The sequence below is a fragment of the Drosophila obscura genome, unplaced genomic scaffold (genome assembly GCF_018151105.1).
Source record: "Drosophila obscura isolate BZ-5 IFL unplaced genomic scaffold, ASM1815110v1 contig_150, whole genome shotgun sequence".
Classification (NCBI taxonomy): Eukaryota; Metazoa; Arthropoda; class Insecta; order Diptera; family Drosophilidae; genus Drosophila; species Drosophila obscura.
Window position 1 is genome coordinate 5142117 of NW_024542736.1, and position 16627 is coordinate 5158743.

Sequence of the window (16627 nt, forward strand, 5' to 3'; positions counted from 1 at the left end):
GCATTTCAGATGCGAACGTGCAATGTGAGAGGAGCATGTGCCAGGAGAATGGTTGTGTGGACACGCTTCCGTCTACATTACCAAAGGCAATCAGTCAAATATGAAATACTGACGGCCACAAAAAGTTGACTGCAGTTCGGGGCAAGGACAGCTATAGACTGAGCAAAGGAGATGGATAGATGGATGGATGGATGGATGGGTGGAAGGATGGATGGATGGATGGTTGTCGCAAGAGGCAAAAGCAGGCAAGACGATAAGGTAATGGAATTTTAGCTGTACAGAAGTACAGAAAAACAACAACATTGACAATAAAGCCAAGTGACATGGGGCCACAGCCAGAGCCAGAGCCACATAGCCCAGAAGAAGAGCATTTGAGGATGTGTGTATGTATGTATGTATGTCTGTAGTTATGACACACGTACACACGCGCACATATATGTGTAGGTAGGTACATGTAGTATCATCGCATGTGTGCACATCCGCAGACATGGACAAAAAGTGACTGACAAGCCACAAGCATTGTCCACACGTACAATGCTGTAATTGTGAAGGATGCCATCAAGTGGGGCATCCGCATTCTCATCCTCATCCTTATCCTTATCCTCAACCTCAACCTCGGATGTCTTTCTCCCTCTCCCACTCTTTCCTTCTCTGTTTCTCCTATCTCTATTTGCCGCTGCCCTCTCTTTCCCCGCATGTGTGCAGTGTATTTTAAGCTCGAGTACTCAAAGCAAAAGTGTTTAAGCCAAAAAAGGAAATGGAAGGGTCGATTTGGCAATAGACGAAGCTTTCTATACACTTGCAGATCCAAAGTTGCCTTCACATGTCACCTAACCCAATGAACCGTATTAAATTAAGAATATTCATTGATTTGCTGACGATCAAGAATGAAGACATTCGACAGTGCCTAATGTTCTGCAGGCTACTCTTTTTGCATGACGAAAATCTACTCACACAGATAATACCTTTCGCAAAGGGTATTAACAGGGAAAAGCTAGCAGCAGCAGGCAGGCGGGAGGCACTGACAAAGCCACTGCCACTGCAACAGCCACAGCCTCATCGCAACGTCTCTGGTGACAGTTGACGGTCAAGTGGCAACTGGCTCTGAGGCTCTGAGGATCTGAGTGAGACGACCCTGGGCACGTCGCATGTCGCACCCCAACTTGAATGCGTGTGTCCTTTGACATTGTGTGTCATCAATTTTGAATTAATTTTAGCAATTTTCGCAGTTTTACCACCCGAAACTTTTTACTGAAACTTTGTTCGGGCCACTGCGTGGCAACTGAACTTTTTTGTTCACACTTGCCCCGTTCCTGCCCCCAGCATCGGCAGCAGCCCCTGCTACAAGTTGTTAATATTTTACGTGCACTTGCCACTCAATCCTTATGCTTATGGAAAGGCGCAAAATGAAGCGGCGGTGGGGCAGGATGGGGGGATAGACATTGAAATTTATGCGCCATTGAGCTGTTGTTGTCGCTCTTGTTGCGCTTGTTGCACGGACCGGGAAGGGAACGGGGGCATTCAGCAACAAATTGCGCGACCATGCTGCAGTTGCATGCTCACACGAACGAGCACAAGAGAATACAGGACAGTTTTCCAACTACTTTCAATGCGCACAATTAGAGTGACGAACCCCTCCTCCATGAACCGCTCCAGGCACTCGAGAAACTTGAACATAAGTTCTCGCTTCTGAATGCACTCTTTTCTATAGAGTGTTGTGGTGTGCCCACAGATGGAAAGATGCGATGCGATACGATACGATACACTATTCACTAGATGCACTGTCAACTCACCACTGGATTTGAGCCCATCTTTACGTTCTTGGCCATATCCATCATGTCCAGGGCCACGCGTGCCATGCACTTGGCATGATCGTCGCAGGGGTCCGGCAGCCCGGACACGGCCATGTACTTATCGCCAACAGTTTCCACCTGAAAGGACACAGAGATGGTAATGAGTATTGACAGCTGCATATACACGAGTACGTATCTGCACTGAGATCAACGGAATTCCACTTCCTGAGGTCTATTCTATCGAGGTGCTTTCCTTCAGGAAATTAGGAAAAATTCAGGAATTATTACTCTACGCCTCTACTCATGATTTCTCTATTTTCTCAGAATAAAATTCTTGAACGATGTAATATGTACCCCGTTTCTCTCAGTGCTTCGCGTATGGAAACTTGTCTGATGACTCAAAAATGAAACCAAAAATTGCATCGTTTTTTGGTGGAGTGGTGCAAAATGCAATTAAGTGGCCAACGCTGAGAGCTGATGACCAACTCTGCCACATATATACCTACACACTTATGTATCCCCTACCTTGTACACATTCAGGTTACGCTTGGAGTCGGTGAGGGCATCGAATACCGTGTAGAGCTCGTTAAGCATTTTCACGATTTTCATGGCCCCGTCGGGATCCGTGTTGGCCGCACAGTATTGCCCAAAGCCCACAATCCCCGAGAACATCAGCGTCACGGAGTCATAGCTGTCGTGGCATGGAGTGTTGCGGAGAGGAGTGGAGACAGAGAGTATGAAAATATTTGCAATAAATAAATGGGCACAAATAGCAAATTGTTTGTGCTTTTTCCCATCGGAATGGGGGGAATTGACATTGACTTACCGTTTGGGCGGCACTGGACGCTGGTGTCGTAACTCATTTGCCACCGACTTGGGCAGCACCGAGTAGAGCAGCCTGGGCAGGGCGGCAAAATGGAAAAGTGGAAAAAATGGAAAGGTAATTTCAATTTCGCGCCTGAGAGAATGCCCAACCCCCCGGCCCCACCCTTAATGGGTTTCCATTGTCATTTTTCTTTACCTGTCGGTCTTCTGCTTCTCACTCTCCAAATCGCGGAACGTCTGCTGCAGCTTATCCGTGAGCATTTCCAGGTTCTTTGTCAGCTTGTACTCCGCCTCGAACTTCTCGGAGAGCAGCACCAGATCCCTGGCCGCGTCGTGCAGCGGCACATCCGAGATGTATAGCCCCTTTCTGGAAACAAGAGACACATTCCATATACACTTGCTGAGAGCTCAAGGGAGGTTCAGGCGGTGGCTTGGGGAGTGGAGGGAGGGTCCAAGGTTAAGGAAAAATGACACGCATTTTATTTTACTTAAGTCTTTTTAAATTCTCTCTTGGCAGCAAAATATTTAGAAGGGAATGGAATGATGGAGGTGCTGCCGGAGAAAGCATTTTTAATGTCACCTATAAATTTAGCTAGCTGAAGGCGCATTTGTTTCAATAAAAGCACACGGTATTCATGCCCCTAATGCCACATTTAGGAGCTAATGTCTTAAATGTGGGCTCTGGCAGAAAATAAACCAAGTAAAGGCACATCAGTGGTGTGAACGGGGAATGTCAAAATCTGTTGGGCCGCCTGTGGGTCCTCTGGTTTGTGCAAATGGATACTCACTTGGTTAGATCGTCCAGGTTCATGACACTCGGATAGCATTGAAACAGCATGCGATCCGTTTCCGGTATGTACATCATTTGTCCCTGCGGAAGGAGCACAGCACACAAAGGGAGACAGATTAATAAAGCTGATGGCAGGGGAAATACTCGTAAAATTGATTTTTATGCTGCACTCTGTGGCAGGCCTGGCATTAAGCTTAATGCCAGGACGCGGGTGCGCGTAATCGGTGATTCGGGTTTTGGGGGTTTCTGTTGGAAATCCCACCTGGTGGGAACCGTCCACTCACCTTCAGTCTCAGAAAGCGCTGCTCGTGTCGGCTGCTCATGGCCCCCTGTCGTGTCTGCAGCACATAGATGGTGTTTATGTGGGAGAGAATGTTCTCAAAGTTGAGCTGCAGATGCGGCCGAATGGCCTCCACCACCTCTATCAGGGAGCAGTTCTCCTCGGCCACTCTATGGAGGGGAGGGGGAAAAGGCGAGCAAATCAGTGCGGCTCACTTAGCTGAATGGCTCTTACCCTAATGGCTGCCTAATGGCTACCCAATCGCCAACAATGGCTCATAACTAACAGCGGGAACTGGAAGGGCTACTCACCTGGGTATTACTCGAGAGACAGCCTTGCCGGCTTGAACGATTTTCATTTGTCTATCGAACATCAGATGGAAGGGGAACACCTTGCAGAATGTGGCGGGCGATATGAGGGGCGCTGTGGATTAGCCGAGCCATTAGCTAGAGTAAAACTCCCTCTCATTCACTCTTTGTGTGGGTCCTACCTTCGCAGAGAAACTCCATGTCATCGGGCACCTCGTCCTTCTTGGCATCCACTTGCGACTTGGCCGCCACATTGATCTCCCTTATGAGGAACTGCACATGGTCGTAGCGCTCGATGTCGTCACTTTTGTTCTTCAGGAGGCGCAGGCACTTCTGCTCCTTGTCGGCGTCACAATCGAAGCTGTCTTGTGGCATGGGGCCGCCGGGTAGTGCCGTGGCGGGTTCTGATGGGGAGGGAGGAAGGGTGGGTTAAAATAATACGACGAACCGACCGACCGTTCAGCATGCTCAACGCCTGCAGCAGTTTATTTAATTTGGCTAGGTCTCCCCCTATTTACCTGTCTCGCTGGCATTATCTTGACCATCGTTGTTGTTGTTGATGTTTACGTTGGCACTGCTACCGTTGCTGTTGCTGGCCAGGCCGTTATTGCTGCTGGGATTGTGATTATTGTTTCGCTCGGCATCCGCAGCAGGAGCGAGGGCCACCGCTGATGCTGATGCTGAGACTGAGGCTGAGGCTGTCGCCGTGTCCGTTTCCAATTGCTGCTGCTCGCGGGCGAGGGCGCGCAGCTTCTCTGCCTCGTCGATGGGCTCTCCTTTGCGTTTAACAATGTCGATTTCCACCTCGACCCCATGGAGTTTCGATGCAACGGCCTGTAAGGCAGATATTCGTTGTATATGCTCGGCTCGTTGGTGTCAACGGAGGTTCAAGGACTGACACTGTGGCGTGGGGGGGCGGGGGCCTCGGAATCGCTTACCTTAACTATGCCGATGACGATGTGCTCCAGGCCAGGCCGCTCCGAGTAGTAGTGCAGCAGCAGCTCGCCGTCCTTCTCAGTGCATCGAAAGGAGGGAGCCCGCATGCCGGGGTACAGGGTTCCGAGATGGTCGTGCAAGGCATCCAGATTCTGAACAATTTGCGGTTGTTGTGGTGGTATTGGTGGCGGCGGCGGGGCAGGCGAAAAAATGCAATTTCATTTTTCATTATGACAAAGGATTCGAAGAGCATTTGCGGTGAAAAATGTGGAAAATTGAAAATAAATCGAATGTGACTGCAACAAAAAGCGTCAAGGGAGGCTGCTGTATGATGCTGGATGCTGTGTGCTGTGTGCTGTATGTCGTTGTGGTGTGGCAGGCAGGGTGATATGTGCGCTCAAGCAAAATGGTTAATGCTTATCAATGATGCTGATGTCGGTGCTGAGACTGCGAAGGGAGCATGAGCGTGAGAGCAGCATGAAAAATGACTTGAGTGGCGATTGGAAAATGCAATTGTGCTGCAGATGCATGGGAAATGAGTGTGAAATGGGATTCAATTAAATAAATTGCCAGCTATAAAGCTACGCTTATAGATACGAGTACTCGTGCATGTTTGTGTCTTGCTGTACCTGCAGAAAATCACGCGGTGTGGCTCCAAGCACTTGCAGGATCTTGTCGTAGCCCGAATCCTGGCAGAACTCAAAAAAGGTCTTGCCAAACAGCTCCAGAATATCATCAGCGGGTATATCTGTGCAGAAACAAGAGGCGGAGACATTAATGAGCTGGTCCTTTACGGCCCACAAGTATGCACGTGAGTGGCACTTGGCCATAACTACGGCACACACACCAGCATATGCTGGGTAATATCGTTACGACCATCATGAACAAAAGCCGTGTCGGCTAACTACTTACTGAGTATCTCGACAGCTGCTCCAATTAGATTGTATGTTATTTCATCGTCGTAAATCTGTCGCACCAGAAACTGTCCCTCCATGCTGACCATGGCCTTTTTTCTGAATGGCAGGCGAGCCAAAAATAAGCAGCCATCAAAATCGAGTGAGGCGAAACCGCAAAAATGGAATGACAGAGAAGGGTTTTGGGGTTTCGGTTTCGTTTCGGGAGTGGCATGGTGGGTAGGAGTCCATGGAGTGGCAGTGGCAGTGGCAGTGGGGAGAAAGAGAGTGGTAAATACATTAATTTTAATTAAATTGCTTCTGCGCTTGTGAATTTATGAGTGAGTTGCTGGCATTTCTCCTTTGTATTTGCTCATTTGTATGTATCTGTGTGTGTGTATGTGTTTGTGTATTTTTTGGGGGCCGGCAACATAAAGCGGCTGCCCCATATGGCGGTCAGTTTATATTCCTTTTTCATATTTATGTTTTTAATTAAGCAATGAAGACAGAATAAAGCCCTTTCAAATGAGAATTCTCGGCCCGAGTCTTAAAAGTTTCGAGCAGGCTTCACAGCTCACATTATTTTTGTGGAAAATTGTACACATTTTTCTCGTGTACTCGTTGGAAAATTTATGAAAATGGTTGGGGTTGGATATTTTTAAAATATTCGAAATTTAATGGAATACAAGGAAATGGCTGATGAGCAGCCCAGTGATGCCATCTGTGGTACGTGTACTCTTAATGATGGAATTTATAAAGTTTTCTGGCTGATATAATTTTGTGTTTTATTTAGTTACATACATACATTTGTTTGAATAAATAAATTTACCCTGGGCTAGGAACTGCTTGCGATAAAATACCTCAAAAAGTGTACTCTGCTTGAAAGCAGTTCAACAGGAGGCAAATCGAAATGCATTAAAATAAAATGTGTGTGTTCAGCACTTCCTGTCTGCTTCAATTGGTTTCGTTACATCTGTCCAGTATTTTTTTATATGCCCACACAATACACAATCCACTTCCATGCTGATTACTTTAACTGCATGCAAGTCAGCAGATTTAGTTGAGTTCAAATGAGCAAGCAGTTCATATAATATGACTGCTTGCAGTAATGCTCGCCAACTTTCCTTTATAATGATTTCTATAGAAAAGATTCTTTCATCCGAGACTGGCCCTTAAGAAACACAATTACTTTTCAAGTTCTTTTCTCTTAAATTCTTCCCAAAAGTTAACTCAATTTTAAAGTAAGCCGTTTGTATGCCAAAGAGAAACTTTCGTCTGGATTTGCATTGAATAACAATACAAGAAAATAGGAAAACCCGCCGCTGCTCCCCCGTGCACAGGGCAGGCTGTCAGCCGGTCTGTTTAGTGAACATCGTGCAAATCGACTTTATTATTTAATAGAACTTGTGCCAAGCTGTTACCAAAACAAATTGAATACAACGTGCCGGCACAGTGGAAGTAGCTGGGCGAAAAGGCACCAGAGAGGCACCCAGATGAAAAAAAAAATACGCCAACGTTGCAGAATTGAACATGAAAATCAGACGCCACGCCGTGAGTTGAGGGAGCACAGGGAACAAAAAAAAAAGTAATAGAAAAGTAGATTTTGTACGTGCAAAAGTTTTTCCATTTTCCCTACGTAAGAACTTCTGATTTGCCGACGCCTTCTGGAGCGGTCTGGCAGTGATGGCTGTGGGCGTGGCACAGACAGGTGAGGCACATCAGCGGTGGCAATAGCCAACAGCCAACAGCATGGTATTTCATTATTGCTCATTTCAAATGCAATGCAACCAAGAAGCGCAACGGCAACAACAACAACAGCAACAGCAGCATAAGACGTTGTAAAATGGCAAAATGTGTCAGCAGCTGTCGCTGAAATGTGAGATATATTTGCACCCACTTCATGATTGAGTTGTGTGTGTGGCACTGGCAGTGGCATTGCTGTTGCAGCTGCAGACTTTGCTGCACTGTAATGGTATTGCTGTTGCTGTTGCACATATTTAATTTCGCATCTTCCAGAAAGCGCACACATCCTCTCACATGGAAGGCGATAAGTATTTTATTTGCAGAAGCTGATATTTAATTTCCTGAACTGCCAGCGGACATTGAATGGGTAACAGGAACATGACTATAACTACGAGTCGCAGCAGGTCTCCAGAAGCCTTCAACGAGAGCCAAGAAATTCCCAGGAAACTTCTGCATATTACACACCAAAATGGAAATTGATTTTCGCTTTGCAATATATTATTCCATGAAATATGTCATGCGGTTGGTCTAGAGAGAGAGGGAGAGAGATGAAGCAGTGGTGGGCAGGCCATGGGGAAATTCAAAATTAAAATAAGATTTATGTCACGTGCATCCATACAATTTGGCCCGAGCTCGTCCTTAAAGACCTTAAAGGTGCAGCAGACTGGAAGCAAAGATTGCAACTCTTGTTTCAGCTTTATTTAATTACTGGACTGAGGTGCGAAGCACTCAAAATCACCATCTGCAGGCAGGCCTTAAATGGCTCTATGTGCTGGCCTACCCCCTCTCTTTCTCTCTGCTGATTTTGCGATTTAATTTCATAAAGTCAACAGCTCCAGCCCCCGGATGACGCTCGTCCCGCACGGCTGCCCAGTAAATGTCTATCATTTTTATTGTGCCAGCAAGGCAAAATTTTGTGCCGTAAATTAAATTATGCTGCACGCTTTGGCCTCAGTCTACGCACACCTGTACCACACCCCAAGACCCCAACACACCACACTGCGTATGATTGATTTTTATTGATTTAAATGTGCGTGTATTGTGTGTTAGAGAGAGACTGTCTCTCTCTGTGTGTGTGTGTGTGTGTCTGTCAGCTGTCTGTTCCTATGTCTCTTTGTCTGTCCTCTGTTGTGGGTTTTTGTTCTCGTTGCCTTTTGATCGACAACTTAATTGAAAAAGTTAATGTGCGTGTGTGCCAAAGAAAGAAAGAAACAAGGGGAGAGAGAGAGAAAGGAACACACAATTTCGGTCACTGGATTTGGATCACGTTCTGGTTTGGGTACAGGTTCAGGTTCAGGTTTTTCTGACGCTTCTAATGCAATTTGTCGTTAATTTTACCCCACCCGAAAGACACACAATAAAAAAGTTTACCATTAAATTTCGCACATTTGCGGCAGCATAAGCATCAATTAATTCGTGCTGTAAAAATTAATTACGCACACACGCAGGCAATTTATTGCCTGTTTTACTGGGCCGAAGTGGCTCCCCACTCTCTCTCGCGTTCTCTCCTGCCATGGCGATGCGTACACGCCCCGAGGCAATGACAAAATGCAAGGCGACACTTAGTAGCATCCTCATCGCTTTCATTACAAATTCAATTTCCGCCCGCCCAAGTTCATTTCTTCGCTCATCGCTTTCTTCCTCTGCGACGTTGGCTGCTCGCACTTTAAACTCATTTAAATATTGTTTACGCTGTGAAAACGACAGCGACAACGCAGGAGGCCGAAACTAAGTGGCTTAATCTGCCAAATGGCTAGGAGGAGGAGTCTTTGGCCAAGAAATATGAAAACATTTCGCGCCTAAGTAGCTTAGGCCAACGCCCCGTCTCGGCTAGGCAATATATTTATGTATATAGCCAAGTGTTTTTCTTGTTTTTCTTTGCTGTTGGTTTAAGTTTCACGCGCAATGCCTTTTCAGCTACCACCGGCATTGAATCGACTTTTTAATATATATAACATTCTTCTCGTATATACGTATAGATATAGATCCGGCCAATGCCATGGCTTTGGTTTCGGTTTTCGCTGCGGCTCGCTTGTAAATATTATTATTTAATATGCCAATCGCTGAGCCGTTCAACCCACGCCAAAACTGGAAAAATAAACTGGGAATTAAGCGGAGGGAACATCATCCCCGCAGAGAATGTTCAACTTGGTGAATTTACGCGCCAGTGGCAGTGATAACTCGAACTCTATAATTCTCTATCAGCTTACTACCCAGAGCACAGCTCCCCGCACAGCGCTCCGCCCTTCCCCACATGACTCTCGCTTTTTATGACAGGGCACTAAATCGCTTTATTATGAACTACTTGTTGGCTTTTGGCATCCTGAAACTTTAAGTTGGATTAGCTGAGAAGCAGCCGCAAACGAGTGGAAAATCCATAATCAATCAGCTAATTTCAGTCTGACTTTGCTGCGGTTACAGTGAGAATTACTAATGAGCCCGGGCCAGGAGTTGGGAGCTGGGGTGGCAAATTGTGTTCCGTAAGCCCCCGTATTTAATTGTGGTTCTCGTTTGCCTGCTGCAACTTAACAAATCAGCCCGCAGCTGGCTCTGACGTGCACCACAAAGTTGCGACGGGATTGTGGGTTGCATGCAGCTCGGTGCTCATGCCTCTGTGTTGCACACGCTCGCTCACAGACGCACAGACACAGACGTAAACTAACCGACATTAGCGCATTTTCATGGCAGGCACTTAGCCAGAGACCGAAGGCTGCATGGCTAAGAGAACAAGTCACGGAAACTCAGCCATGCCATGCCATGCCATGCTCTTTTTCCAGAGGTGCCCGAACTTCTTGTAAATGTAACTTTTGGATAGTTCAGTGGTGCGGTTCATGAGCTGCTGTTCTGGAAGTATTTCCACCCCACAGAGTACTCTTGTGGCTTGAAGTTGTGTGTTCGAGAGCATTGCCTAGTCTACTTGCTGCACCATAATTTTCTTCTTGAAATGCTCCCCAAGTAGATGCTGCAGCCACGACCTCCGAAACGGAAACGAAATAAGGTTAAAAGCCACTTAAGACTCGGCCAAGTTAATGTGGCATATAACTCAAGTGAGTCACATGTTTTATTGTCCACAGAGGCAGCCTGGGCCAACGCTTGGGCCAGGGTCAGGGCTTCGGCAGATCGAAGGCAGGAAATTAACATTGAAATTACGGGCATTCCGTTGGGGAGAACACCCCAACAAAAATCCCAGCCAAAACCAAACCTGGCAGCTGCAGTCGCATATGCTCTTGCCGCTTCTAAGCTGTCTGTGAGAGGGTGTCGGTGCCCGTGCGAGTGGGCGAGTGAGCGAGGGAGTGTTTGTGCGGTAATCCCTGAGGCGTGTTATTCAAATCAGGCAGAGCTTCTTCCTTTCTCTAGTTTCTCCCGCACAATCTCTCCTGTCTGCCGTCTCGTGTGTATTTGTGTGCGATTAGCGTTAAACCGCTGCCAAGCCATTCATATGCAGACGTGCGATACGTTGTTAATGATGAAGGAACCTGAATCTGAATTCTGAGTTTGGGTCCATCATCATCATCATATCATTATCGTCATGGCCATCATCATCATCAGCCGCCTCATCTTTTTTGTTGTCATTGCCATTGCCATTGCCATAGCCATCGGCTTTAGTCGAGTCGATTTTGCCAAGGATTAGGATTTTTACTGTCGCTAAGCTGCGGCGGTGGCGGCGGCAGTGGCCATGGGGCGTATGATTAACCTTTAATGCAGCACCAGCCTCAAGTGTGTCGCACCTAGGGACCAGTGGACAAAGGCCAGTTGATTCCCGGGGCTAAAATTAATGAATCGCCACTTTTCTGCCCGGGCCCATTAATAACTGTCCCTATGCACGCCAGTGCCGCCCAGGCCACTCCTCCTCCACTGGTCATTTATTACTTCTGTCCGGCGATTGCTCGACTTTTTTCTCTTCTCTTTTTTTTCTATCTACGCATGCACTGTGACATCTCGAAATTAGGACATCATTAGCAACTGTCGATGCGGCGCGGCGTGGCGCGGCGGCTGTCGATGCTCCTGCTGATAAATGTTAAACAAGCCAAAGCCCTCAAGTCGCCCCTGGGAATTTGCGGTTGGCTGCCCCCCACCACCCCACGTTGTGTCTGGCGGGAAAACCAAAAAAATTAAGCTGTGTGTGTGTGTGTGGGAGCTATGGATATAATTAGTTTTTGAAGCTGCCTACTGGCGCCTGAATTCAGGGTCGATTTGGACAGGATGGATGCAGCATACTAGATAAGAAGAGTTTAGCTTTAAACACTGAGAGACTGGCTATCCACCCGATTGAAACTGCCACACAGTACACACAGTATGTGTGGGGGACACTGCAGGAAATTCGATTTACATTTACTTGTACTCTCATCCTAACACAATTTGCAATGCCTATTCCGAACCGATTCGATGTGGGCTTCGGCCATGGACCATCCGACTCTGGCCTAATGATGGCCGACAGCTAAAGCGCCACTCAAAGCTGAAGCGTCAGCAAGGACAACAAAATGGCGCAAAACACTTCCGGCTGTGGCTCAGGCGCTGGCTCTGGCTCTGGCTGTGGTTCTGCCTCTGGCTGGGTCTGGCAAATGCCAATGTGGAGGCTGTTGCAATTGCAAAAATGTGCCGCAGGCTGCTCCAGTTTACAGTTTTCAGTTTCCAAGAGCCGAGGGCCCATCTTGTTTTGCCTGTAAAATGCAAATGAACAGGAAAGATTGCCAATTGACAGGGCAGCGGGCTGGAAATCTCGGGGAGAGACCGATATCAGCTGTCACTAGGTTCTCTTTGGCCGAGGACACGATTTCAATATGGAGATTTCTACCGCTGGCCCAAATGCAATTTCGGAATGTAACGAATGCGCTCTGGGAGCGTCCTCCGCTGCGGTTTTTAGTTATATTAAAAAACCCCCCACGACACATACACACACAGATATACAGAAAGAGCGATGTGGAATGAGAAATAGAGGGGAAAAACGTTTGAGCCACGCTCGGCTGGTTGGGCAACAGGCCAGCAGCCAGGAGCCACAAGCAGAGCAGCAGCTGACCCTCGCATATGGGGAAAATAAATTGCTTTTAAGCGACGTGTCCTGCTCCGGCCCACCCCCCAAGGAGCTCGAGCGTGTCGCAATTCGCAAAATGCAATAATTACAAATTTCACTGATGCATTTATGCGCGAAATACGTGCCCAGACACGCCCCCAGCCACACTGAAACACTGCCAGGCTGCTAGGCTGGGCATTTATTGAATTATCCAGCAGCAGCCGCACTAACTAGCCATAGAGTATGCGTCTAGTTGGTCGGAAACTATCTACATTTTTGCGTATGCGCCTGGTTAGCCGTGCTAGCATATTTTCGACTTGTGCACTTAATTAAAAAAGGTGTTGCGCAACCCCAGGCGCAAAATGGGTGCTAGACAGCAGCCAGTAGCCAGTTTGCATAATTAATGGCCAATGTTTCAAGGTATTATTATTACGAATTAATGGAATATGGCGTGGGGTACAGCCAGGGATTATATAATTAGCTGCCGGCCGTACGCTGGAGACATCCAAGGCTGAATCCTTAAGCAAAGGTGCTTTGCATCTACCCTGTAATTGAATGTGAAGAAAAGGAAACGCTGTGAGGCAGACGGCACTGCCATTGTCTGCCTAATGGCTGGCCATAATCTCACAGCCACGCTTTGGCTGCTCCTTCAGTGCGGTGCCTCGTCTATAATTATCCATTCCTTGCTCTACATTTTATTTAGATTATTGCACTCCATTGGACTTGAACGAACAAAGGGACACTGTCGAAGACAAGCCCGGCTGAATGAATCTCGAGAATGAATCCAACATTGCGTATGCGCAGCGCCGCCAACTTTTGGGCGCACGCACGCGACGCATAATTCATAAAGCGATAAACGTGGAGCCCATAAAACGGCAACGGAAAACTTTCAACAATAAAGTGCGGTGGCGTGGGGTAGGGGTAGGGCACGGCGACAGATATCAGGTTTTGGCCAACGAATATGAAGCAATCAAACAGACAATAAATGAAGCAGCCAAAAGGAGTTGTCGTCGTCGAGCGGGGGCTAAAGAAATGCAATCAAAGCGAAAAGTAATCTCGGCGATAAGTGCGAAAACGTGTCAAATGCCAGAGCGGAGCCACCGTGGGGCAGGGCGGATGCTGGCAAGTAGGGGGCGTGGCTGCAGCTGACACGGAGAAGATGCTGCGCATCACGGCAGTCAATAAAGCGTTACAATATTTGCCACTGTCTGCTGTTCCTTCCGTTGCTGCTGCTGCTGCTGCCGCTGCTGTTGTTGTCGACAGTTGACAAAATGGCGAAAATATTGTGAATGCAAAAAGTCGAGCAGAGCAGGGCAAACTTCCGTTTTCGTGCCCATTCCCGTGCCCATTCCCGTGCCCATGCCCGTGTTTTCCTTTGGCTCCTGTTTGTTTGGTAAGCGAAACGCAGCCCGAGGCAAAGTTTGCATTCAGTAAATTCAGACGCTGCCATCTGTTGGAGGTTGTTTGAGTGAAAAACTTTTGGCGAGGCTCAGACCCATAGCCATATCCATACCCAGACCGGGCCCAGGCACATTTTTTTGACGCATTAGCACGCACCCTTTCCCGAAATCCCTTTCCACAAATCCCTTTCCTCCTACCCAACCCATCCCATGTCATCCCGTGCCACCCACTCAACTCGTTACATGCTCCAAATATGCCATTTCCCCACCGACACATACGCACCACACCACTCGAAAATCGACTCGAATTTCCATAATGTCTGCCATGAAAATGCGATCGATTTTCGTGGTGTTTGCGGGTGTGTGAGTGTGTTGTGGTGCCGCACACTGGAGTGGAGGCAAAAAAAAAAGACATAATGCTGCGGGCGTGGAGAAGAGGAGGCGTGTCGGTCGTCGTGTGTTCGTATGAATATCTAAAAAAAACTTGGCCAAAAAAAGTGAGCGAAAGAACAAAATAGCAAAGTCAGGTCAACGGGAATTCGTTTGGCGGGGGGTTGGGGTTGCCACTAATGGCCCAAAGCTGCCACAGAAAAAAAACCCACTGAACGCATTTCTGCGTGGCAATATCCAATCTATTTATAAACCAACGCGGATATTTTTACATGTGTCTCCAAATGCGCTTTTAATGTAAAAGGATTCGCTAATGCTTAATCCCAGCAATGGAATCGCACACGTGGCCTCTGCAGGATGCTTGACAAAATGCTGGCTGATTGCTGCCCCAATCCCCAGTACCCACACCCAATTCCACTCCCACTTCCAAGCCAAGCGTCAGTAATCCTGAGGGGAAATTCCAGCCAAGCGAAATGAAGATTGATGGATTTTTGGCATTCGTCAGCTTCGGCGGCAACTCCTTCCCTTGTTCGGAGCTAATAAGTCGCAAAAATATTTGGTAAACGGCATTGGAACGTGTTCTTCTCGAAAATTTCAAACAAATTTACATTTAATATGACAAGCAGGCGTTGACGTGCTTCAAGGTAGCTCTCTAAAGCTGAAGCTGAATGAGCATGGGCATGGGGAGTGGCAGGTGGAAAACTCAATTTCGGTAGAACTTTGTGCTAGAGAGAGAGAGAAAGGGAGAGAGTAATGGCTAAAAGCACTCCACACTTAAGCAAATTAGTGTGATATCATTCGAGAAAATTCGCTCAGAAGGGAAGCGCCAGCAAAAGGATGAGGGATTGGAACCCATTAGCGACTGACCAACGCATCAGCTTCGGCATCGGCTCATATGACAGGACACACTATACGTAGAAGTTGACTGACATATTGACACACTCGCATACATACTCACGTAGAGCGATAGAGACAGAGAGAGAGAGAGGGAAAGTGTTTTAGAGTGAGAGGGTAAATCCAATTCGAACAGAAGCAAAGCTCTGCTTTCTTGTGGTGCTGTAAAACATTTTATAGGCAAATCGATTTTTTGTCTAAAGTGCCACAAACACGCATAACGGGGAAGCACCATCAGCAGCAGCAGCCGCAGCCATTATGTGGCAGAAATGGCAGAAAGTTTTCCGCTGAGTGTATTAGTCGAACAACTGACACGAAAACTGAAAAGAAAAACTCACTTAATACGAATCTCTCGGTTAGCTGTGCGATTTAATTTTTGGGAACACTTCAAAGCGCTGCCTTGGGCCAGAGAAAATACGCTTTAAACTGGATATCCGTTGCTCCAATCCACCAGCAGCTTGTTTAGGCAAATTAATGAGCCTTATTTGCAGATTGATGTGCTGCAATTATGAGCCAGCAAGCAGCAACACCAAGCAGCATAAAGCACTTAGAGTCCTGATTCTGATTAAGTGCGCGCCAACATGGGAAGCAGCCAAAAGAGGAGGCCCTACACTTTAAGGTTCTTTAAAAGCAATCAATGCTGCAGATGCGCAGACAACGAGGTGCTCGGACGCCCAACTATCTATCAGTCATTGCGGTCAGCTGGGTGTCAATCAAGGCAAATGCCATTGCCAATGCCGAGTCAAGGCAGTCTTGGTCGTGCGGCCTTTTTCCCATTCTTTTCTATCGTTTTTAATGAACGCTTTGACAATGCCTTCAAGTGCGAGGACAACGACTGAGGACTGAGGACAGAGGACAGACGACCGAGGCCTGTCGCCCAAGGGTGAGAGCCCAGTCGGCGCAACGTCTTTGTCTTGGGGCCCTCGACTGGAGGATAATGAGTTTGATTCTCGCTGAAACGATTGCCCTCGGCATTGCCATGGCTCTCTGACGGGTGCTGGCACTGCCACTGCCACTGCCACTACGGCTGTGGCTGCCAACTAACTGCAATGTAATTAAAGTCATGTCATTGGCGACCCCATTGTCAGGCATTCGAAATGAAGGGGCCGCCAATGCACGCAAAGAAACGGAAAGCAGCAAACGCTGCGAGCATGGATTCCCTAAGGATATTTTCCCATTTAGATGGTATATTTACTTTGCCCAGCTGCTTTCAGCTGCTATCAGCTGCTTTCTGCCAGTGTACCAGCTCCAACGTTGCCATTGTTACCTTTTGCTCTTCTAATGAGAAAAGTTCTGCACCATAATTAAAGGGTTGTCTGGCCCAAGAGCTCTCCGCACCCAAAGTGGAGACGAGACGAGACTCA

General features: G+C 47.4%; 1 protein-coding gene across 3 annotated transcripts in view; it reads right to left on the reverse strand.

The window, feature by feature from the left end:
- The window catches only part of LOC111068764 (guanylate cyclase soluble subunit beta-1), a 37348-nt gene that overhangs the window by 15510 nt on the left and 5211 nt on the right, over positions 1-16627 (reverse strand). For all 3 annotated transcript variants that reach the window (XM_022358488.2, XM_022358480.2, XM_041591590.1), the window contains exons 4-15: positions 5845-5945; positions 5562-5680; positions 4935-5084; positions 4515-4830; positions 4179-4400; positions 4000-4111; positions 3693-3858; positions 3407-3489; positions 2815-2985; positions 2620-2691; positions 2319-2484; positions 1794-1931 (exon numbers count right to left, since the gene is read on the reverse strand). In XM_022358488.2, the coding sequence (XP_022214180.1) occupies positions 1794-1931; positions 2319-2484; positions 2620-2691; positions 2815-2985; positions 3407-3489; positions 3693-3858; positions 4000-4111; positions 4179-4400; positions 4515-4830; positions 4935-5084; positions 5562-5680; positions 5845-5945 (1816 nt within the window). The remainder of the gene's footprint in view (positions 1-1793; positions 1932-2318; positions 2485-2619; positions 2692-2814; positions 2986-3406; positions 3490-3692; positions 3859-3999; positions 4112-4178; positions 4401-4514; positions 4831-4934; positions 5085-5561; positions 5681-5844; positions 5946-16627) is intronic.